Here is a 24,237-nt window from a genome sequence, read left to right as displayed (position 1 = left end):
AACCTACTCAATACAGTAACGTAAGTAAATGTAACTCGTTAGTATCACCTCTGATAACAATACATACAAAATATTAGGGTAACATTTGGAGAATGCTTGCAGTAAGTTGATCACAGAGAAACAAACACGATTAGACTAAAATATTAATAATAAACTGAGTTATAAACTGTAGTGCCTCCCATTGTGTGAACTGCTGCTTATTAGATGTATTTCTAATTCAACCTGTCCGAGGTCATCAAATGATTGTGCATGCATCTCGTTGGGAAAGAACCTGAATGGATGACAGGTCTGGTGCATGCTCCATGGCACACGGATTGTAAGACCTCTGTCATTTCGCAGTCAGAAGCTTAGCAACATGTGTCCCACTCTGCAGGCGAGACTTCAAACCAGTAAAAGGTATACACCACTACACAACAGACGTCTGCAGTGTGGATCACTCTCTGACCGAATGGCACCACAAAACTATGACCCAGAGGCAGCTAAAATGCATCTGAAGCCAAATGCAATAGCCGTAAAAGATTGTAACTTAGCCTCTGGCTAGCTGGTTCTATGTTTATTTTTTATGTTGTTTTATGTATGTCAACTTGTTAGAAAATAAGTTGGACGTATGACTTAGTATTTCTGTGCTTGATACATTTCCCCAGATCTCTAACTTGTTTCCGAAAGTTTTTGGTTACCTGTTTCTAAAAAAGGATCTTATTCCTTTTATTGGGCAATTTTCCTGGAAATGCAACCCCACGGCAAGACTAAAGAAATAGTCCGCCCACTCACCAACCGACGACAAAGATTGGCTGTGTATTGGGACTGCAGCTGTAGCTCGTTACTCTTGCGGTAGTGAGAGAGGTTGAGGTGTGTTTGTTTGTTCATGGCATTTCAGTGATGGATGTTATATAAACGGGGGATGTAATGCTGGATTTGGTCCCAGTGCTAAAACATAATGGACGTATGCAAGCAACTTTATAGATTAATATTAATATGATTAATATTAATATTAACAAGATTAATATGAGATTGGCGGAAACTGTGTGTCTTATCACATCTTTAAATAATAAGGGAGGGTTTTACTTTAAATGGCATTATAATTACCCAGACTGAGCAATAATAACAAATCTAATAGCCCTAATATCTAATATTCGTATATCACAACTGCTTTGACTATTTTTAAAGTTTTGGTTTCATCCGATAGGTACTGAGGCAAATTCAAGATGCTTTAATTTTAATATGCTAATTAGAGTCATTTGCACTTATAGAAACAGTCGGAATAGGGAGGTGTGATACACACCCCACATACACTCCCATGGTATGATTTCGACTGTTTCTGTCTCCCACGAACGGAAACTTCCCAGGCTGTGAACTGCTGATAATTGCTGGTGATTACAGGTGTCCTCAGTCATCCACAGGGTCGAAAATCTGTCTTTTCATGCAGTGGATTACGGCAAAATGTTACCCATGGTGGATTATGTGATGTGGTTAGGAAGCTATAGTGAGGTTGAGGGTGATAAGGAAATGATCTGAGGTTTCCAAAGAACTTATCTGAGTGTGATGAGGTGAGCAAAGGCGTGTGTAAATAAGATTGAGCTGGTTAACTGACTTGGGTGGGAATTCGCTTGAGATCGAAAGAAGAGAGCAAATCATGGAAACTGGCAGACTGTGAGTAGTCTGAGTGGATGTTGAAGTCACAGGAGGCTGGTAGACACATCTATAACATGACTTTTGACAGGGTACAGTATCTCACAGAAGTGAGTACACCCCTCCCATTTTAGTAAATGTTTTATTATATCTTTTCATGTCACAACACTGAAGAAATGAAACTTTGCTGAGACTTTCTCTCTCCTTCTGTCTTTTTTTTTTCTCTCCTTGAAACTCTTTTTTCCCTCTCATAAACTTTTTTTTCGCTCTTTAAAATTTTCAAAACTGGAAGGTCAGACATAGAGGCTTTCTTTTCGCAACGAAAGACGCTTTTATATAGAATGCATCTTTTGTCTCAACACTTTCATTTTTGCATTAATAGTGTTCCCACTGACTCTGAGCAAATATTATTTGGGGACTTGTTTTTAGAGAAATTTTGCTCAAACCCAGCCAATTACTCTTGTAATTATCTTGTTTTGTCTTTTCAGACTTGGGTAGGAAACAAGAGACGGAAGCTGGCTTCCAAAACAGATCAAAATGGAGTCGCCCGTCAAAGTCTTTCCAAAAATCATGCTCTGCCTGCAGATGCCTGGGCACCCGTGTTAGCAGGAGAGATAGTGGGCACAGAGAGCAATCCACCAGTGACCCACCTGCTTCCTCCACAGGCCTCATGCTCCTCATCCTCCTCTTCTCCATTGTCTTCCTCCCCGCTCAGCACTGGAAGTGGACCCAACAGTGACATCATCTTGACAGGTATTTACTCCTTGACTCGAAGCACTAACCGCTTTGATGCTCCCACTCTCAGCAGGACTGGGAAACAAACGTTGCCTTTGCACACCACAATCGATCGGCCTGCCCAAGGTTGCACAGCTTTGCACACAGACTCTGCTGTGCATCATGCAATCAGTGCAAGAATGCAAAGAAAAGTCCCCGTCAGCACCAGCACTCCAAAGTGTATCCGATTATTTAAACAAATCACAACTACAGACGGAATTTCACCAAACAGGGCCAAGCAACACAAGACACTGGAGTCACAAACATGGCCTCAATCGCTGCCTAGACAAACTGTAGCGTTACGTTGCAGTCCTCCACAGTCTACCACAGACAACAGCACTCCGATTCAGAAAGTTTTCACCCTGGCGGGATCAGGGGCGGCGTCACACCTGCCTTTCTCAAAGACCAGTCAAGACAAAGAAACAATAAAAAAACAGATGCCTGACATGTCAGCAATATTTTCTATTGCGATGGAAACGGGCGATGCTGATGATGAGTACTTAAGAGAAGAGGAATTGGCAAATATGGGCCCGCAAATACAGTTGAGTAAAGCCAACAGTGGCAGCGTCTGCCAGGCAGATGGTGTGCGTAGCTCCGGTGTGTTGACCCAATCAACCACCATTGTTAATGAATCAGACAATTCTCTCTTTGAGGACAAAGGATATCACACCAACAGCTCTTTGACTGATACATCCTCCCACAGCAGCTTTTCTTTAAGACCACGCTCGCAGACATCTTCTGGAACACCCAGTTTCAAGGTATGCTGCTTATTTTTGATTACAGCACAGACAGAGTCTATATCTAGCACTCACACATATATTAGTATATTAGTAATCTGCTGTAAATCACACTGTAAGTACTTCTTGGTTGCGATCATTGCAGAAGCAGCAGGGAAGGCTCTGCTCTCATTATGGAGTAAAATAGTGGCTTCTAGAGACAGAATTAAAACTACAACTGACTCCCTATTATGTTTATTTGGAAACATGTGGCTAAACTTTGGAGAACAAAATAATTTAAATGCGGATTTAAAGCTTTGTTTACATGCACCCTCTTAATGTGGTTATAATAACAACTAAGGCAAATATTGCGATTAAACATCAGCATGATGTAATACTTTAGTTTAAAGAGTAAGTCACATTGGATTTTTAAGGTCCTACTTTGGTTTATGGACATACAAGGTGTAAAAACACTATAATCTTGCAATAATAGGCAGTTATTCTTACCATACTTCTTGTCTGACTCTCAAATGATTCATTCCACGATTCATCTGTATAATCCCCTCCTAACCGCTATCCTAGTGTCATGTGATTGGTCAGATGGTGTAATCTGTTGTGATTGGTCAAACGCGTACATCATGTGTCGCAAATGGAACACCTACCATTATTACTGGATTACCGTTTACAGGTGGTCGGATATTATATACAGTGTATAGATAGAGATGGCAGGGAATTTACCTAACCAGTTTGAGCCCGAGTCTGACGAGGAAACATCTGAAGACGATAGAAGTTAATAGATAGACGACAATAGATTGAACACTGAAATTAGCCGAGTTCATAGCCAGATGAACAAACTGTAATACCCCAGAAATAACGGCACATGTTAACATTAGCATTAAATGCATTAGCTAACCTCAGACATAAAGTACACAAATATTTCTTGAAGTTCAGACAAAAATGAATAGTCACACTTAAAGGTTGTGATTTGGTGGAACTAACAGGTCCAAATAACGTTTATATTGCCCCCACTTTCAAGGATAGTCATTTAACATATCCTGCAGTGAACATGCCAAGATTATTTAAGCATTCTTCAGTGAAATGACGCGCTCACACTACAATCCTGGGGTTATACTCCTTTGGTGTCGTTTGAAAAATAAATTGTAACCATTGTTTCCTCAGAAGTTCTTCCTTTGGTAGTTCTTCCTTACTTAGTTTCACAATGTAGGGTTCTAGACATGATACACATGCATCACGAACGAGCAACTGTGTTTGGGGGAGGAGAGTTAAGTCCGCGGCAGTTCGCAACAGTCCCAGAAATACGTAGGCAGGGACTATTTCTAGTGACGTAGATATGCGGCGGTTAGAGACTCGCACTAGGTCACCTTTGTTTGCGTGATTCAAAGTCGACTCACTTTTTTACAAGCAAATAACTTTGTTATTCATTCACCTTCAGACTTACAACTTGGCAAACTGCTTACTTTCAAACACTGCAACATAACACACTGCATAAAATGTGATTTTCATGATCTAATGTTACCTTCTATAAATAATGTAATTATTATACTTTATTTAATTTCTGTACTTGATAACTACTGTTACCAACCTTAACTGCTACTTAACTACCAACCTACTCGTTATCATTGCTTGGATTTGATAATTTGTCCTTTTTTATCACTGAGTGAATAGTTATTTTTGACAATATTTGACATTTCTGCAAAGCTAATAGTTTTATGATATCATAACTTTTTTATTTGGATTATATTGGTAAAAAAACTAAAAACAAATAACTAGACGATATAATTTATTTAATACTTTCTTGTGGTGGGAATTTGGAAGGGCAAGTAAAAATTTGAATCGCTGACCCAGTTAAGAAGAAACAAATTTCTTAGCATTAAGCTCTGATGCAACTGTGTAACACGCCATCTGTGTATGTTACAAGAACATACACACTTTGGAAAGAGCGGAACAGGATTCGATTAAGGTGTTTACATGTGCCACATATTTGGCTTCAATTATGCTTATCTATTATCTATCTATTATAAACACTGAAATATTTAATGAAAAAATAAGAATGCTCATTTTTATATTTCACTGTGACTTTAAGAGGTAAGAAGTTCATTACTTTTCCCAAAAGAGTTAAACACATGTGCCATTTTTTGCCTCACTGTTTTAAAACATTTAAAAATAACTTAACACCTAAAACCATTTACTACATATGCCTGCTTAGATTAAAATAAATGTGACACACATTGCAAACTTTTAACATTTAAACAATTTGATTGAATGTGCGGCTGCTGCCATTTGTTCAAATATCAGACGTTGGCCAACGCAAAGAATTGTGTGTTATCTCTAGCAACGAAATGATACACCTCATGTGTCCTCCGAATTCTCGTGAAAGTAGGTCTCATAAGAAGAGTGAATGTGGAGTGTCTTACCTGCTTTAATGAAACAACAGTAGCCAGGTTTACATTACAGATTTGCGCAAAATTTACGTGATGTTTTCTAAATTTTGATTAAAACAATATCGCGGGAATGACAGCTTGCAAACAAACTTAAGTGTATAGTGATACCTACTGTGATGAAAGAGTGAAGAGAAATGTTTATAATTCCTTATGTATTTTCATACTACCGTACTGTTCCTAATAAATCTCCATACTGCACTCACTTGTTTTCCTGCTTTTGGGCCATCATAAAAGATATTACTCAATGTGAATTCCTTACATCCTTTCTTTCCAAATGTTCTGCCAAAACATACCATACCACGAAAGGTCATGTGACTTTTTAGTACGCCTTGTGACTTGTAAATACGACAAAATCCATTGCAGTTTTGCAAAATACGCCTTTATTCTCTTGCCTGAAAAAACTGAGAACTCTTTTGTGATACATGGAAGTTTTTGAGAAATTTACGTCTTTCCATTGGGCGTATTTTCAATGCGCTTTTTCAATTTGCGCATTTTGAAGGGTAATGGAAACTGGAGTGTTTTTTCCTCAGTTGTTTGATGAGCATTAAAAACCGAGATGTTATTATTCTGATGTAGTCAGTTTTACAAGGGGCACCTATTGTGTAACATGCTACACACAGGACACTAAAGGAATTGTGCGTTTTGGTCACACGTCACCTCAAGTGTTTGGTAGTGTGGGCACAAGAATGTTGCCAACTGGCACTCATTCACTTGCATTGGTCTTGTGTCCATTCAATGGAAGTGAAAGCTTGCCGCCGCTGTTTGGTTTCCAACTTTCTTCAAAATATCTTCTGTTGTGTTCCACAGGGAAAAAAGTTATATAGGTTTAAAATGACAACAGGGTTAGTAAATGATGACAGAAGTGTAATACATTTTGTTTTACAAAGTAAATTGCAAAGCCTGTGCGATTTTAGAAAAAATATCTAATTGCAATTTTATTTTTTTACAGATATTGCGATTACGATTTTATTTGCGATTACATTTTGCAAAGTCAAGCTTCAGCTTAATTTTTTCAATAGTGTGCAGAACAGTTTGGGTATTGTTAACCTCGTAAAGAAAACATCACATTAAAACCATTACAAAATTCCTTTTTAAAGTGTCTGCCAGATTACATCCCACCAATAGAATCCATCATATTCCAGTGGACACCACTAGTTTACATTAAAACCAATACAATTCCCATTGTAAACCTTAAATCCATTACATTTTCTGTTGTGTTTTGGGAGGGGTTCTATTTTTTCAGCAGGGAAGATTAAAACGGTACACCCACAGAATTTTAAATTATATTGCACAAAATTATAACATAAATACAAAGTCATCCAAATCACACACATAATAATGTTTTCCGAGGTTGTTTTAAAAACATTTGTGCTCTTTGATATTTTCGGTGTATTTATTTGTAAGCATACGCTTTTGTCCTCCACGCTTGTTTTTCAATGTTCTGTGCTTGCTTTTCCGAATGTTGCAGTTCGAGTTTTATGTAAATAGACATGAAACTTAATGTAAGTGCACAAGTCTAGGGACGAATCGCCAATGTTGTCAGAGGGCAGGATATCAACTTCCGGTTTAATTTCTAAATCAACTTAATATACTGTACCTAAACAACGACTGGAGAAACTCACACTACTGTCACATTTTACTTGCAATAAACACTAGTTGTAAGAAACGAGCTGTTAATCCACTGATTAGATGAATAATCTCCCGTTTCACGTTTTCTCCTCCATAGAAGTCCATTATGAGGAAACGGCTCAGCTCAAGGCAGTGCAAACTGAACACATAAAACTTTTCTGAGATCATGGTGATGTTTGGTATTAGAGATAAAAAATATTGGAAACACTTTAAAATAAGGTGATATTTGTTAACAATTAGTTTATGCATTAGCTAACATAAACTAACAATGAACAATCCTTCTACAGCATTCATTAATATTAATTAATGTTAATTTTAGCATTTACTAATACATTATTACATTTACATTTAGACATTTGGCAGACACTTTTATCCAAAGCGACTTACATTGCTTTATCCTATACATTTTACATAGGTATTTACAATCCCCTGGGATCGAACCCACAACCTTGCGTTGTTAACGCAATGCTCTTACCACTGAGCTACAGGAAAGCTAAAATCAAACGTTGTCACTTTTAACATTAGTTAATGCATCGTGAACTTACATGAATAACTGTATTGACATGAACTAACATTATCAATGTTAATTGTTTCAGAAATTAAGCTGGTTAAAATGTTATCCTGACCTCTGACAACATCGGAAGTTCTTAACTACGCTTATGCACAAAGACCATTAGGGGGGGCTTTAGCATCACCATTGGTCCACTAGTTCTGGATGAACACCTTCTCCTTCAGTTATCAGTCAAAGAGGGGAGTTGACATCATTCCAAATGATGTTATCACTCATGGCGTACATGTGAAAATGGACATTCATCAGCTGAAAAAATCCCTGGGAATCAAAGGCACATAATTATATTGTTACTGAAGCTGTGTCTGAATTCGTTCACTCGTTTATATGTCCTTACTATATATAAGGCAGAAGGCAATAGGCGAACAAATAGTATGTCTGAATTGTCAGAATTCATAAAAAGGTGAGAAATATCCGGGTGGTGGACCATTTCTCGCGAGATTTTGACTTGCGTAAACTAATGTAGCGTCAGAATACATCTACTCACCTGCTATGTAGTAGGAGAATACAGTATGTGAACAGAGCAGTATGTCTGAATCGTCAGTATTTATAAAAGAGTAGGCGAGAAATTCCTGTATGGCCTGCCGGTTACGCCCATATTTAGAAGCACTCAGCAACAGATACTTGGAGTACTTCTCTATCTTATGAGCCCACAGGACAGAATTACTGTACAAAGGCGGAAAACAGTCACAGCCGACTTTCATTTACAATTAAACATGTTATTTATTATTGTAGAGCTAATGTAACACTAACATTGTGCATAGTGATTTTCAGCAGTTTATTTACATTTTTGTTTTATATGTTTATTTGCCCTTTATAATATTATATAAAATATTGCATAAACTTGCAGAATGACCGATAAATGAGACATGAAAGGGGGAATATTCAAAAGTTCATTTTAATCAGGTGGTTTAAACAGACACTTTTGTGCAATTCAACTTTCTAATACTTCACTTTCCATAAACAAATAATTACAAAAAAATAATAAGTCATAAACCATTTCATCACTAATATTAAATTGTTTATTTATCTGCAGGAAAAATGATGAAACATGTAAATATTGTGTGGTTTCATGAACAAGGAAAGAAAAGAACAGGTGAGGAGACCTGAGGGAGCGTTGAGTGAAGTAGACTTGGCAGATACAAATCAAACAAAGATTTTTTTTTTAATAATACAATAGAATGCATATTAGTGCAACATGGTGTATCTACATAAGAGACATGCATCAAAAGGCAGAATAGTACAGACATAATAATAATTAAGTATTAATTTTTTAATAGCCCTCATTAAGTAAGTACTGACTGAAATTAAGTACCTACTCAGTGAGTATACGATTTCTGACGCAGCCACCATTGAAGCACCCTTTACAGTAGCTGTGCAACGTTTTTTTTACAATGTTAAACGTGTTGTCTTCTCATGCTTAACATGGTCAACTTGTCAAAAAACGAGTTGGGCGTATTACGTAGTATTTCTGTGCTCATACGTTCTTAACATTAACAGTCAGTCTCCTCCAGCTGTTTCTAATAAGGTGGTTGATTCACGTTGTATCATGGGAAATGAAGTAGTTCCCTCAGGTTTCAGACACCACTATTAAATGGTGAACACCTGATAAAGGGCACCATATAAGAGATACAGTAGGTAGCGGTTGTGCTTTTTTAAATCAAAGCAATCATACCTCCATGTCCCATGAAAGGTTTGTCCAGATAAAATGGTCCTTCCACACATTAGTAAAAGTATCTCTGTCTCTTATTATGAAATATTTCCCCCATAGTTAAACTTCATGCCAATGAACTGCAAGCATCCATCTTGTTATTTTCAGCTTTTCTCATAACTTAATGCACTATCATGAGAGAAAGTCACCTGATGTACTCATCTAAATGAGCTGAGATATATATGGCATAACCATTCTCATGAGCAACATCTTGCATCTTGCATTCATACCATTTTCTAAATATGCAGCCAATAACCTTAAATAATTCATAGAAGCTAGGTTCAGAAAGAGAGGCTTCTTAGATAGTGAGCTGTTATATTTTTCCTTCTTTATATTTTTATTTAAAAAAATGTATTGTTATTTTGTGTTCTTCTTGATTAAATGTTTATTTGTTAAAACTTAATCTCATGTGTGGCCTCCCCTTTGTAATGTTACCTGATCTTGAGCCAGGGGGTTGTAACAATCCCTCTTATCACAGACTTTCTTTGGAAAGTCTTGTTAGCCCTGTCTGCAATTCTGTGCATTTCTATTGTTAAATTCTGAATTATTTGCCTGTGTGTGACCTTGCCTGGATTTAGTTACTCTCCCTAGCTGCCTGCTTTAGAACTCTTTCCTGTCTGGATTAATCTGTTGTTTTAACATTAATTTAACATTAAATTATGTAATTTGCAAACCGACTTCACCATAAACTGCAAGATGCATTTATCTGTTTGGAAAACATGGAAATACAGCGCATTAATACAGAAAAGCTTTGTACAGAAAGAGTTATATATATATATATATATATATATATATATTTATTATCTTATATTGAGAATTTGGATCTTTGTTGGATCATCGGCATGATTCTGCAATTGACATTACTAGGAATGCTTTCAGAAACACAGCAGTCAGTAAACACAATCCGCCGTGCCATCTGCAGATATGTGATAAGTGCCTTCGTGTCCTCTGGGTCAAGGCTTATTTAAAATGGCCTGTTCAAAGTAAAAAGGTGTTCTATGGTCAGACGAGTTTAAATTTTCATTCTTGTTGGAATTGACGGACGCTGGAAAACACAACCTCTATGCCCAGACAACTTCAAACTGTTTTGAAAAGAAGAGGAGATTCTACACCACGGTAACATGCCCTATGCAATTTTTTTCAAGTTTCCTAAGGGATTTTTTGTATTGTAAGTGAACTTTTTCAATTTTTGCAATGAAGGTAAAGTTAACTGTGTGAATCTAAAAGACAACACAAACCCAGTAAATGATTTTTTTCTACTCTCATTCTATTGATTCTTCAAAAAGAGTTAAGTCATAAAACAAGAATGTAAAAGAATAATTATATTGTTTAATTTATTTAGCTGTAACCTGCAGTGTATCTTTTGTTGAAAGCTGCTGGGAGTAGGGGAGTCTTTCTTACTTTAATAGATCCGGTGAGGGAGGATCTTATTAGACTGAGTCTCATATATGCAATTTAACTTCAGAAAGCCACTGTTATCTTACCATACCTGAAGCATACCCTTGTCGATCAGTAGTGTCACAACACAAAAAGGAAAGAGACCATATACATGCATTAGCGTGTTTAGGGACTAATAAGTTTGGTGAGTCGAGACCAAGATCCTTTTGTTGGCCAGACGTCCAAGGCACCCGTAAAAGAAAAATCTTACACAACAGGCCAAATAAACTTTGTTACACTGGTGAGGTTTTTCTTCTGTTGATCTAAAAATTTATGTTGTGAAATATAAGGAAACTTAACAAGCTTGTGCGGCAGCTCTATGGAGATCCCAGTGTGAGCCCTCAAGGGTTCTCTAGTGATCGGACCGGTAAGTTGATGTAAACAACGTCATAATGTTGTAATCATATTGTTTTATTAATGAGACATAAGTAAATCTAGTGGTACTGTATTGTGACCTTGTATCAATTTGGTGGTCATGCAGGGATGTTTTGTTTCTGTAACAAAGTTGTGAAGAAGTAGCATGTGTTCATGTCCTTGTAAAATACAGAATACAGTGGACATTGCGAAGTGACAACTTGAAGGAAGCATTATAGAGGTATGTTCTTTTGTCACAGTTCAACAAGCATATCTCTGCTATATATATACTAGTATCTATATACTATCTCTTGCAGTCTTGTCTTTCATCTGCTATTCTGAATGACCTAACGTCATCACCCCGATTTAAAATCCTAAACATCAACCATGATGAATATGTGATTTAGAAATCATTGTGAGCCAGCTCAAACCTTTTGGTTCACACTATGACATTCTTCTCCCACGTTTTTTTTAAACACATTTTTCATGTGAAATTTTTTCCTGTTTTTAAGATTATGAATAGTTGCCTTGAAATGACAACAGTTCCAGATGATATAAAGCATGGGATTGTCCGGACACTTCTTAAAAAGCCTACGTTAGGTCTGACAGTACTGACTAATATAGGCCAGTTTCAAATCTCTCTTTTATGTCAAAGACAATGATGGTAAGGCTGCAACCTTTAGCCAAAAATTGCGGAAAGCAGAATAGAGGCTGTTATATGATTGGCTGAGGTGCCTCACATGATTCTGCAAGCCGTTATGCTTTCTCCAGACCTTGCCTCTCTCCAATAACACAGTCTTTGGCGTCACCCTTGGTTTTCCCTTCTACTGCCATAGAAACTCAGCTCAATTCAATAAAATTGTATTTACATAGCGCTTTTCACAATGTGTATTGTTCCCAAGCCTCTTTTTCTCAATTTGCTGAGCATATGACTGAATAATAATGAATACATTTTATGAATGACATCTATTTTATTATAATGAAATCAAACAATTGTATTGCTCTTCATCATCCATAAACCAGGGCTCGACATTAACGCTTGTCTGGGACAAGTGAATTGTTTGTATGGGCAAGTAAGAGAGAATTTTACTTGCCTGACCGGACAAGTAACTTGAAAAACATAACAACAGTGCGTAATAAATGTAGAGTGATATGAATATGTGCATTAGACAGAGCTGCGTGTTTGTGTGAAGTGCGTTTGTCGTGGTTGTGCTTGTTTGTGTGTGTGTGACAATAATCGATAGCGCACCGCACCGAGTCCATGTACCTTAACTAAATGGGAATGCGGAGTCCTGTTATTTAAATTTCATCTGGCTGTTCTGCATGAGTTATGTACACAGTTTAAAGGACCCAAACTTTGGCTGTTTTCAGAGGCTTTGATTATGTTTTTTGGGTGTTTAACAATGGATGTTCACGTTTCTAATTTAAAAATATATAAATATTTCACATATTTCAAGTCTATTGTTCATCGCTTTCCCAGTTCTGAAAAAACGACAGGATTTCTTCCGGTCTATATAAAGTCCCAACTTCCGAAACCCTCTTATTGGTAAAGCTTACCAGGTCTATCGTGATTGGCTTCCACTTCTCAGGCTGTTGTGAAGGGTCGGTGCCCCGCTCACGTGTATTCATAAGCTTTAAGCAATAAACAGTAACAATGGCATCAACTTCACTTTATAAGTTAAAAACATGCAGATCGATCGAAGTGTAACGGAGGTCTATTAGTGCATGTGCAAACGTCAATCTTTGTTAGAGATAGCGTTTTTTTTCCCTGCTATAACGCGGGAAATGACACCGGACCGAAAAACAGTTTCGTTTTTTTTTTATTGGACCCAAATTGGATAATAAAACAAGCATATTGGCCAGGAGACATTTGCAAGCAGGTCTCAAATGGACATTTCATAGAAGTGTTAAAGAGGTAAGCGCACACACAATATCAGTGTATTACACAGAACAGCTGAATTCTTATTACCAGCTGTAGGACTGTGATGAAAGTGAAAGTAATTTAGTGCTTAGCTCAGTCAAATGTTTACCATTTCTGATAACCGAACACTTCTCAAACGTCTCTTCCTCTTCTCTAAGGAAGACCTCTAAGGAAGGTATTATTTATGCTCTAACAGCAACATTACACACTAACTTAAGCTTGAAAAATGGGATCGCGGGGAACAGGGATTTAGCTGTGTCTGCACTGTATGAGGATATGAACACATGAGTCACTCTGAGAGTTTTTATTCTGAGCGTTTTACTTTTTGGGTGAACCTATCTGCAAAAACACAAAAACTCAAGTGTCTTCCCGAAAACTCGTCAAAATAAAAGGCCTGTTAAACTGAACAGTGCCAATGTAGTGTAGTGTAGTGTAGTGTACTATAGTATTTGCTATTAAAGATTCAACTGTCCTTGGGATTTAATAATAATGGTGTGGATACTCTGATTGCCCGTTTAGCGGATGTCAAGGGCTAGATGTCCCTTTCTTCACCTTAATGAGACTAAAACTGTGATGTTGTGGGGTTAGGGGAGCCATTTATCGTTTTTTGCCACCTTGTTTAACTCACGGCTGTGATTTTAGGGTTTGGGTGAATTAAGGTGGTGGTTAGCCACATCCTAAAATATGTACGACTTCTTTTGATATCAGGTTATAAATAAAAAAGGGGTCAATTGACAAGTCTCAAAAGAATAGTAACGTTTGTTTAATACTGCTTTAATAATACTTTAATAATGCAATGTGTATACACAATTTAAGTTTCAAAAACGCTGTATTTTCCACATACCGTGCATGTTTGTATCTCCTCTTTGCCCCGCCTCTCTGAAAAGTGCAGATTTTTAACAAAGCTCATCGCTCTGAAAAGCGAGGTGTGCCCTGATTGGCCAGTCAACCAGCGTATAGTGATTGGTCAAATACTGCAAGCGTGTGACGGAAATGTAACGTCTCTTAGCATATTCGGAACATCAGGTTCCATAGCAATTGTTCTGACATGTACGCCCACCTTACTTGCGTATACATTTGGGCGGTCTTAGTCAAATCATACCAGGAACTGACGTAGATTTGTGGGGTTGTGATTTCACGAGTCGTTTCGGGCAGGTCTGGGTGAGCATTCGCTTTTAGATAGAATGCATCTTTTGTTTTAACACTTTAATTTTTGCAATTTAACGTGTCTAATAGATGTATGGGCAACTTATAACACACCAAAGACACAGAAAAACACGTATTCGCGCCATATTACCCCTACAAGGCAAAAATAGTATGGTGGATGGAATTACGATGGCAACATCTGAACGGCATAATTTTCCACTAGTCAGTGCCGACAATTGGGCAGAGATGTTTTATGGTGAATATTGTGCAAGGCCCCTAATGCTTTTCAACAAGAGCTTGTCTATTTCTCATCAGGTAACAAGAAATATATCAGCTCCATGGCTTCATACCAACTCCCGAAAAAGAACGGTGAGTGCCCAAATATTCAGTGACACATGATAGATGTTCTGTCAGTTTTTGATAATGGATATTTACTTAATGACGCAGCTACAAGACAGGACCCAGTTTAGCGACAAAGATGTGTACGCACTGAAGAGGTACTGGGACAACGGCATGACCAGCCTGGGCCTTGTGTGCAAAGAAAAGATATCAGCTGCCGCAAATAAACTCAATGTGGACAGTGAAATCATCAAGGTCTGTAATGAGCACATAAGTCACTTCAGTTTTCTCTGCACCACTTTCATTATTGTAGGTCTAAACAGGTACACAAAGTTGCAAAGTGGGTAAGTTACAACAATGAATAATGCTTAAAATATTTGTAGATTTTTACTTTGTTTATTATTTATAACTACAAAACAAAAGTAAAAGGCATACAATATTTTGTCTTTAAAATGATTAAGAAATGGTACACAAATATCTATTCGTTTTTAATCATATATGTGAAATAAACCACGTGATAATTTATCACATTTAGTTATTAATCATATTAATATTTAATATTATTTTACATTAACGCATTTGGCAGCGACTTACATTGCATTGTCCTATACATTTGTTTCTAAGTATGTGCAAAACCCACAACCTTGCGTTGTTAAAGCAATGCTCTTACCACTGAGCTGCAGGAAAGCAGTATATATATATAATTTCTTTTCAACTAAAGAAACAAATATATAAACATCTTGGGTGACATGGGGGTGAGTAAATTATCATAAAAAAAATTTTGGGAAAGTACTCTACTCTCGCTTTAATGCGAAAAATGGAAGATCGAAACGCATTTGCCGAATAAATTCCTCCAAGAAGTTACGCAACCTGACTAGCCAGAGTACTCATTACACAGCATCTGAAATGTTGTTATGGTCATTCTTTAATGCCTGAGCAAAGTCGTCAAAGTTTTTCTGAAATTGCCTCTTAGAACTGCCACGACTGTGTTTCCAAAACAGCAGTCATCCACAAAAGCACAGCATTAATTGTGTTTGCCCAAGTATTAATATATGTAAATTATTATATTCAGTCGGTTCTTTAACTATTCTTACTGATATTTAATGGCAGTTCATTAGGAAGTGACTGTTGACTAGTTGGATGGAAACGGTGCTATTCGCAAATGTTTTATGCGATATTCCAATTTTGTGCTTAAGCTAAATTCGCAACTTTTGATGGAAACCCGGATGCCTGGCAGGACGCTATGGTATATTTTGGATTTCAAACTGATATAATCAGTCTGTTATCAACTATGTTTGATGATAAACATGTTTGAGGTGCAGAACTTAGATAAAATGAGATCGCTGTGTGGTTGGACCTGTCAGTTGCGATTTTGCATTAAAAAAAAATCTAAATTAGAAACGGTTGTCGCTTGTTGTGCAATGTTGTCGCGGATGATTAGGACAAAACTTCGAATTAACATGGAATAGATAGCTTTTATCGTGTGGGGTGGCATCACGCTTGGTTAGGACACGGTGTAAGAGAAAGGAAATCATCATCGTCTTTTTTCCTAAAATATAGTAATATGTTTTTTAAAACAGTGGTTGTAAAACAGCATTGTGCATTCAAGGCTTAATTCTATTTTATTTCTAACATTAACATTTAACAGACATGGATTGGTAACCGCAGAAGAAAGTACCGTTTGATGGGCATTGAAATTCCACCACCTAAGGGTGGACCAGCTATGTTCTCCAATCAAACTGAAGCCTATTCTCCTCAAAACCTTGAAGATGAAGATGAAATTCCTAAACTAGCTGAGGGCTGTGAAGACAATGGCATTGTGTCACTCTGTTTGTCTGATGGTGGGAGAATTTTTTATGTTATTGGCAAATTATATGATTTGTAGTGAGCTTGAAATATTATTAATAATTTAATGCATTTACATTTTCTGTATTCATTTTAAATTTTCTTTTTTTTTAAGATGGAGCTAGTGATTGCTATGAAACAATAAATGATTATGTAAATGATGAATCAGATAGGTCCAGCGCTGGAGGAAATGTGGTACGGGTCCATGTTTATTTACTTTCAAGAGAATACAGTGCATGGTTTAATGTTAACTGTCTAACCTGAACATGCATGAAACTTTTAACTAGAAGATTGAAATCACAGATGAAGAGGACAATGGTGACATATTGAATGCAGAGATGGAACAGCTGCAAACATTCTTGGAGTTCAAGGTAAAAAAAACAAATCGAAATTGCCCTGTGCTTTTTTTTTAAAGGGATGGTTCAGCCAAAAACTCCTATTTGCTGTTTATTTACACTCCCACAGGGCATCCGAGATGTAGGGGAATTTTTTTCTCAAGTAGAACAATAATTAATTTGGTTCAGGACAGGACTTTGACAAGGCCACTCCGATGGTTAATGCACAGTCTGTGTGATGTAAATTTCATCATCAGAATAGTGTGTACATACTGTACACGCAGTAGGGCTGTAACAATATATATCGAGTTTCCCCACTAATTATACCTGTCTAGGTCGATTCTGAAATCGCAAAGGCTTTTATTCTGTGTTTTATGCACAGCTCATCTGTGAACTACGACTCTTTGATCAGTAGGAAGTACTGCTCGATCTAAAACCACTACGAGATTGAATCGCGTATCCTGGAGAGGTGAGGTCTCTGAGTCCCAACATTTCAATACTGGGGTGCCTCAGGGCTCAGTGCTTGGACCGCTGCTCTTTTCCATATACATGACATCCCTAGCTTCTGTCATTCAGAAACATGGCTTTTCCTATCACATGCAGCTGAACCTTGCAAAACATAACTGCTTGTAATCTTGGCCGACCCAAAGATTCATCACAACCTCTCCATTCAACTAGGCTCATCAGCCATTACACCTTCTAGAACGGCCAGAAACCTGGGAGTGGTAATTGATGATCAGCCATACTTCACGGATCATGTTGCCAGCACCACCAGGTCCTGTAGATTCATCCTTTACATTTACATTTATACATTTGCCAGACAATTTTATCCAAAGCGACTTACATTGCATTATACTATATATTTGTTTCTGTGTATGTGCAATCCCTGGGATCGAACTCATGACCTTGGCATTGCTATCACCATGCTCTAGCCACTGAGCTACAGGAATGCACTAAGGCTGAGGCCTGCCTCTCCTTCCGGTACTTCTGCTCCAGGTTTCTCTCTGACTCCTCCACACCACCCTGGATTTAGTTGGTTTTCCTCTTCCTGGTCGTTAGCCTGCCTTCTGAACTTCCTGCCATCCTTCTGTTCCTGTAAGACTGTTTGAATTATCTTCGTCGTTTGTACAGTATATGTGGGTTTCAGAGCCATTAAGTTCACAAGATTAACACATTAGATGGTAGTAATGTATAAACAATGAATAATATACTCTCTATTATTCATCTTTCATACATTGCACAATTATCTTTTTATTTTAGTAGTAAAGTTATGTATAATCACATTCCAGATTCAAAGAGGCCCAGGTTACACCCCTACTTAAGAACAGTTAAACATTTTACATTTACATTTAGTCATTTAGCAGACGCTTTTATCCAAAGCGACTTACAGGTGGGGTAGGCAATGGAAGCAATTGGGACAGCATAAGTACAACAAAAGCATAAGTGCAATCAAAAAAAAAGACTGGTCTCATGTAACCTAACACAGTATACAGAACCATTCATTCATTCATTCATTTTTTTTTTAAAGAGTAGAGAGAATTATAAAATAAAATAAACACTAGACGACATTTCCCATTGTGAGAAACCAGAGGGTGTGGAACATACCAGCTCTTCCCTGTAGTTGTATGTCCCTCATTCTATGATTGTGATGGCCGCACTAGTTAATACCAGCTTCTTCGCCTCAGACTTGTACACCTCTGCCTTCTCTGGTGTCCTTGCGAGTCTAAGCTCCATTCCTCTGAGACTCTGCATTACAGTCTCCTTTGTTGCACAGAGAGCAGGAAAATTCCTCCTGCCCAAAAAGGGTGTTGCATAACGTAGGATCTCTTCAACCTCAACACGGGAAGTCTTTGCCTACAAGAGGCTGATGGCCTCCTGATCCTTCTTGGACCTTGTAACTTGCTTCTCACATCGATAAGGCATTACATCAATCTGCCAAAACCTCTCTACATCCCTCTTCAACTCTAACTGTGGCGGGTTAAGGGACAAAAAGAAACAATTTAGTTGTGGTAACTGTTCTTTCTGAAGATTAACAGGTCCCAAATTGGAGCCAATGTTTTGGCTCCAATTAGCAGAAATGGAATCACTTCCTCAAAGGGCTGCAAGGGGAGGTCCTTGAGGTGCGTGTACTCCTCCAGAATAGTCGAAGAGTAGGATTGCTAAGCTAGGCCAAGAAGTTCAGCAGTGAAAGCAACTGAGATTCTGAAGACCTTTGGCTGAGTCACTGGGGAGATTTGGAAAGAAACTAAGGCTCCAGTGACAGTCTGCAAATCCTGGCGGATAGTCCGCAGAGTAAAAATATCCGAAGTACCATGGATTCCGAGTTTAGTGGCAGCAGAGGATAAGATAATTGTCAGTAACACTTTAGAATAATGTATCTTACTTAATGTCTAACTAAGAAGGAATTTCTGCAGAACTAATATCTAATTCCTCATTAATACTGATATCTAAGGAAGATTTGTTAACAAATTATTATGGAGTAGCATTTTATAATTGTGTTATGTAACAATTAATTAAATTCTCTCATTCCTGTTTAAGAACTACTATTATTTATCTACTAATTCAGATTCTACATAAATAACTATTAAGTTACTTCTTATAAACAGTCATATACACGATTGACCATCACAATAATCAAGCAGCTGAGGTCTCTTCTTATTTACTATTGCTAGTAGTACTATTATGGAAATGCACTAATATTGCCACGATTACTACTAATTTGCAGTGCAAACCTGTCGAAGGCTGCTGTATCTCCTCGTCGAATGTCAGGTGCATCCATCACCTTAGCTATCCTACTGAGGAACATGTACCAGCTTACTTATTACTTAAAATATTTTTCCTATGTTGTTACTATGGCTGTATTTTTACAAATGTGAGGTCCTCTGGATGATGTAATATCATGCTTGGTGTTATAACCTCCTTTACCTTTTATTAAAAGGCCCAGCTTTGACACAATCCGTTTAAAAAATGTTGAGAACATGAAATAATGCCATATTACATTTGATTGAAAAAAGAGACTACTTTTTTTTTTAACTAGTGTCCCAGTCGGTCGAGTCATATGAGGGGTTTGAAATACCAAAACAAAAATAAGTATTTATTATTTAAGTTGCAGAATAAAGATTAATAAATGAATTGTGTTATATAAAAGGAAATGATTCCCAAGGACACTAAAATTTGCATGTCATGTCTCTGCCACTTAAAAAATTTATAATTTCTTTTGAATATAGTAGAAGAGAACCCTATATTTAGATTTTTTATAGGGGCCACATACTGGTTTTTAGGTCCATATGTGGATTGTGTAAAATAATGTGATTGTTCCCTTACAGAATGAAGAAGTACAGTTTCTTGAGGAGGAGCTGCACAACCAAAAGCGGAAGTTCTCAAAGCTTCAGAGCTTTACTAGAACCCTGCTGATAGCTGTGAAAAATAATGACCAAAAGAAACAGGAGGTGAGGGAACAGAACAAAAATATGCAGACAAACATTATGATAATAAATGTTAATCATTCTAATGTTTCTATGACAGGACCTGTTTGCCAGTCTGCGTCATAAAGAGGAGCTGGGCCTGTGCATGGATAACCACATAGAGTTCGGCATAGAGGCGACTTCTACCCAGAAGGACTCTTCTATGTCAGAGGAATACAACACTGGGCCAGTGAGACTATGAGCGCAGTGCTGCTCTTTGTTTTACGGAAATTAACCATGTTTTTTGTGGTAAAAGTGTAGTAACAATGTTTTTTTGTTTCAAAGCATGGTTTATTTCCATGAGAGAAAACATGTCAACTCCTCCATTACTCTGGTTTAGTCCAGTAAATTAAAGAGCAGGTGATGGGGCATATTTATAAGTGTCATAATATATTGTACTGGAGTCCCCAACAACATGGTGAAATGCATCCAAGGTCAAAAAACTGCAAAAAGATGCATTTATTTTCCAGTGGCGGATTGCGGCACATTAAATTAAAGCGATTCTTTCCCAGAATACATGTTTTTTGCATCTTTTGGTCACGCATGTACCACATTACATAGACAAAAGGACAATATACTTTAAATTAAACACACATGAATTTAATCCTCAGGTGCTCAAATAGAAGACACGGCCAGCAGAAAACTATGTTTAGACTCACCAAGCCATACCTGTCGACCCTCCCGTTTTTGCCGGGAGTCTCCTGTTTTTCACAACCATCACCCACTCCTGTTTTCTTATTTCTCCTGTAAAACTCCCTTATTTCAGTTGTTTTTGAATCTTTGAATCTCCTGGACCGCAGGAACGCGTTCGCGTGAATGGGGAGTGGCTCTGTGGCTTGATCATCAAATTTTGTATAAAGTTAAGGGTAGGTGTGGGGCATCATTTTAATAATTGTAATCAATGTAATTATTTACACTCTGTTATTCTTGCATAATGCTTAATACACAACGATACTGAGGGACAAACAGTATAGGGTATAGGGTTGGTACCAAACTACACATTTTTTCGGTACTTCAGTCTGTGTGATAAAAAAAGAATTATTTCAGTGAAAAAAAGTCCAAACCTCAATTCAAACATTTTGTTGAAATTTTACACAAAAGAAATAAAGACTATAGAAATAACTACAGCATTATTACTAAATCCAGCTTATTATATTTCCTCATCACACACATTTATTTATGCAGTGTAATAATTTACCTAAAACATGAGGCCTTCAACAATAACAGACCATTAGAAAATATCGAAAAACTAAATTTGAAATGTCTACAAAAATATTTTTAACAGCATCATTACTCAAAATAACAGATTGATTTGTAATATACATTTTTAACAGAGATACTTGAAGATTAACATGTTTATATAAAGTTGATCATACAATAATACATCAATGTAAATGTGCATCAGTCTCCTGCAGCGCTGTTCACAGCTTCAAACTGCACCTTCACGGCCTCACTCACCTCTCTCCATCCACTGCTCTAATCTGACAATAATAACTTTGTTTCAGGACTTCATGAGATGATTTTATTCATTGATGCAGTAAACACTGAGCGCCTTAACAAGCAAAAATTTTCAGCGCAGTGTTATGTGTGTACGTGCCGGCTGTGTACCTTCATACAATACTCCACAATGTCTTTGCTGAGGTCTTTATCTTGGACCCATAGAAATCTCAGAAAGTTCCTGTCTTATTCTCAACAAGAAAGAGGTAAAACATCTGTTCTATGTCTGCCGTTATTGTTACTGCTTCTTTGTGGAATCGATTAAGCACACCGACGAGTGAATTATTGAGAACAGGCACATGATAACATCACCTCATTGAGAGAGACACCATTACAGTGGGCACTAGAATTGAATACCACACGGATTTGTCCAGGTTTCTTTGGGTGGTATACACTAAAGACGGGGAAATGCCACCGCTCTTCTTCACCCTTGAGAGGCGGGGCCAACTCTGCATTTCCGTTTTCAAAAATTCTTTCCATGAAGGGAACAAAGTGTTCTTCAAAGATGCGCAAGAGTAATGAGAGGCGTTTCATCGCTTGTGTTTTATTGTCAGTGGGTTTTTTAAATGGCAGCGGTGTTATTCAACCGTTGTTTTCAACCCTTTGAAAACCTTGTTCCATAATATCCAAAATGTTGTCATCTTGAATGGACAGAGCTCCATTATCATCATCTTTTGTACATTGAAACACTGTATCACCCAAATGGTCTAAGTGGTGAGTGTGTTTTTTGTTGCACTATGGACTATGAGAACAACTGTATCTGTCTTTCACCTGATGGTCATCCTCTAGAGCAGAGGTGGGCAAACTATGGTCCACGGGCTGAGCTTCGATTTGGGCCCAAAAAAAAAATCAAGCCCGACCCAACCCTAACCCCATGCAAGTTGTGTCCGAGCCAATTTTTTAGGATTCACATCAAGGGATTAAGGGGATGGGTTTATGATTTTACACTACAATTCTAAAAAAAATTTACATGCAAAATTAACAAAGTAGCGTTGGATTAGATTAATGAAAATGTCTTATTAAACTGAGCAGGTTCAAATACTACAGGTTGACTTGACAGGCCCGTCAATTCTGAGCCTCCTGCTTGTGTATGAGCCTGTAGTTGAAGTGTGGGGAGTCGATTAGGCCAAGGCTATATGCTGTCTGCTACATAAACGTAACCATAACATAATAGCATACTTACATGGTTCTACATGTTGTGATTCAAGAACAAGATTGCGCCCACAGTTGCAGGTTTCAGAGCGTTCCTTATGCCAGCCTGGCTAGTTTCGGGTAGACCAATCCGCTGACTTTCCACCATTTCAGTAGGTCCCTGTCATAATCTATGGCATCCAGGTTTATGATTGCATATTTGTCGCCCTCCAACTCTCTTTGGGCATTATAGAATGGCTCCAAAAAGGTGACCAAAAAGTTAGTCAGGTGCAATATTTTCGATGCACTCAAGTTCACCGCGGGTCTACATCTTCTCCCATAGCTCTGGGTTTATGTCCTGCACTGACCTGAGTGTAAGGTAAACTGTGCCAAAGCGTGTCTCCCACATCTGTAGCACTGTCTTCGAAAATTGCGCAACCCAGGCCAGATTTTTTCAGATATCTCACAAATCCGTTAACAGCAGATATGGTCTCTCCTTTATCCGGCGTATTGTCGGCCAGTGTGTCGGCATGCAGACCATTCCGAAGGACAGTGTTAATAAGGTAATTGTGACAAGAAAGCCTCCTATATGGTTCCAGGGCTTTGATTATGTTGCTGCCTTTATCTGTTGCCCACATTATTCGGCTGAGGGAGCTAGGGTCGAGGCCAAATTTGTTGAACAGCAGCGCACATCTCGCATCTGATACTTTTCCCCGTTTTTGCATCCTCCACGGGAAAGATGGCTGTGGTGAGAGTTTTACCAAATGATGTATAGTCAGCGGTGATATAATGGCACATTAATGTAACTTAGCCCTACTCTCATTGGCCTTTTCTAGGCAAGCTTGGAACTGGTGTCATGGTGAATCAGGATGGACTGGGCCGATACACGACCATATGTAGCACCAACATTGACCAATTCTTGAGCTAACCACAGGAAGCCCTGGCCACTTACAATGTAAAACGGCCTTATGTCCCTGCAGTCAACAAAACTCAACACATTTCTTCTTGAGGGCTTGACTTGCCCTCAGGGGTATGCATGGAGAAGTAACAAACGACGACATTGAAGGCTGACTATCATCCGATTCCATTCTGCCATGGCAAGCCTTCTTCATGTGTCTGTTCATCGTCGAAGTCCCCATTTGTTTGCGGTCATAGGCGAGCAGCGTGCCGCACTTAATGCATTCGACAAAGCCAACACAAATGTTGTCACTGCCCACGACTAGTTTGAAATGATTCCATACCTCCGACTTTCCTCCAAACTTGCTCAAAGTTAATTCTC

General features: G+C 37.9%; 1 protein-coding gene across 10 annotated transcripts in view; it reads left to right on the top strand.

Moving 5' to 3' along the window:
* The window catches only part of hdx (highly divergent homeobox), a 31,266-nt gene extending 10,422 nt beyond the window's left edge, over positions 1 to 20,844 (top strand). For 4 of the 10 annotated variants that reach the window (XM_056769664.1, XM_056769667.1, XM_056769662.1 and 1 more), the window contains 8 exons: positions 2,118 to 3,161; positions 14,663 to 14,716; positions 14,795 to 14,941; positions 16,335 to 16,527; positions 16,647 to 16,726; positions 16,819 to 16,902; positions 20,193 to 20,315; positions 20,392 to 20,844. In XM_056769664.1, the coding sequence (XP_056625642.1) occupies positions 2,118 to 3,161; positions 14,663 to 14,716; positions 14,795 to 14,941; positions 16,335 to 16,527; positions 16,647 to 16,726; positions 16,819 to 16,902; positions 20,193 to 20,315; positions 20,392 to 20,532 (1,866 nt within the window). In that variant the 3' untranslated portion in view covers positions 20,533 to 20,844. Of the gene's footprint in view, positions 1 to 2,117; positions 3,162 to 14,662; positions 14,717 to 14,794; positions 14,942 to 16,334; positions 16,528 to 16,646; positions 16,727 to 16,818; positions 16,903 to 17,248; positions 17,962 to 20,192; positions 20,316 to 20,391 lie in introns of all 10 variants that reach the window. The other 6 variants (XR_008909255.1, XR_008909253.1, XR_008909256.1 and 3 more) reach the window with 6 other exon arrangements.
* The last annotated feature ends 3,393 nt before the right edge of the window (positions 20,845 to 24,237 follow it).

This window comes from Triplophysa dalaica, chromosome 16 (assembly GCF_015846415.1).
Source record: "Triplophysa dalaica isolate WHDGS20190420 chromosome 16, ASM1584641v1, whole genome shotgun sequence".
Lineage (NCBI taxonomy): Eukaryota > Metazoa > Chordata > Actinopteri > Cypriniformes > Nemacheilidae > Triplophysa > Triplophysa dalaica.
Note: the sequence above shows the minus strand (reverse complement) of the source record. Positions and strands in the feature narration are given on the sequence as shown.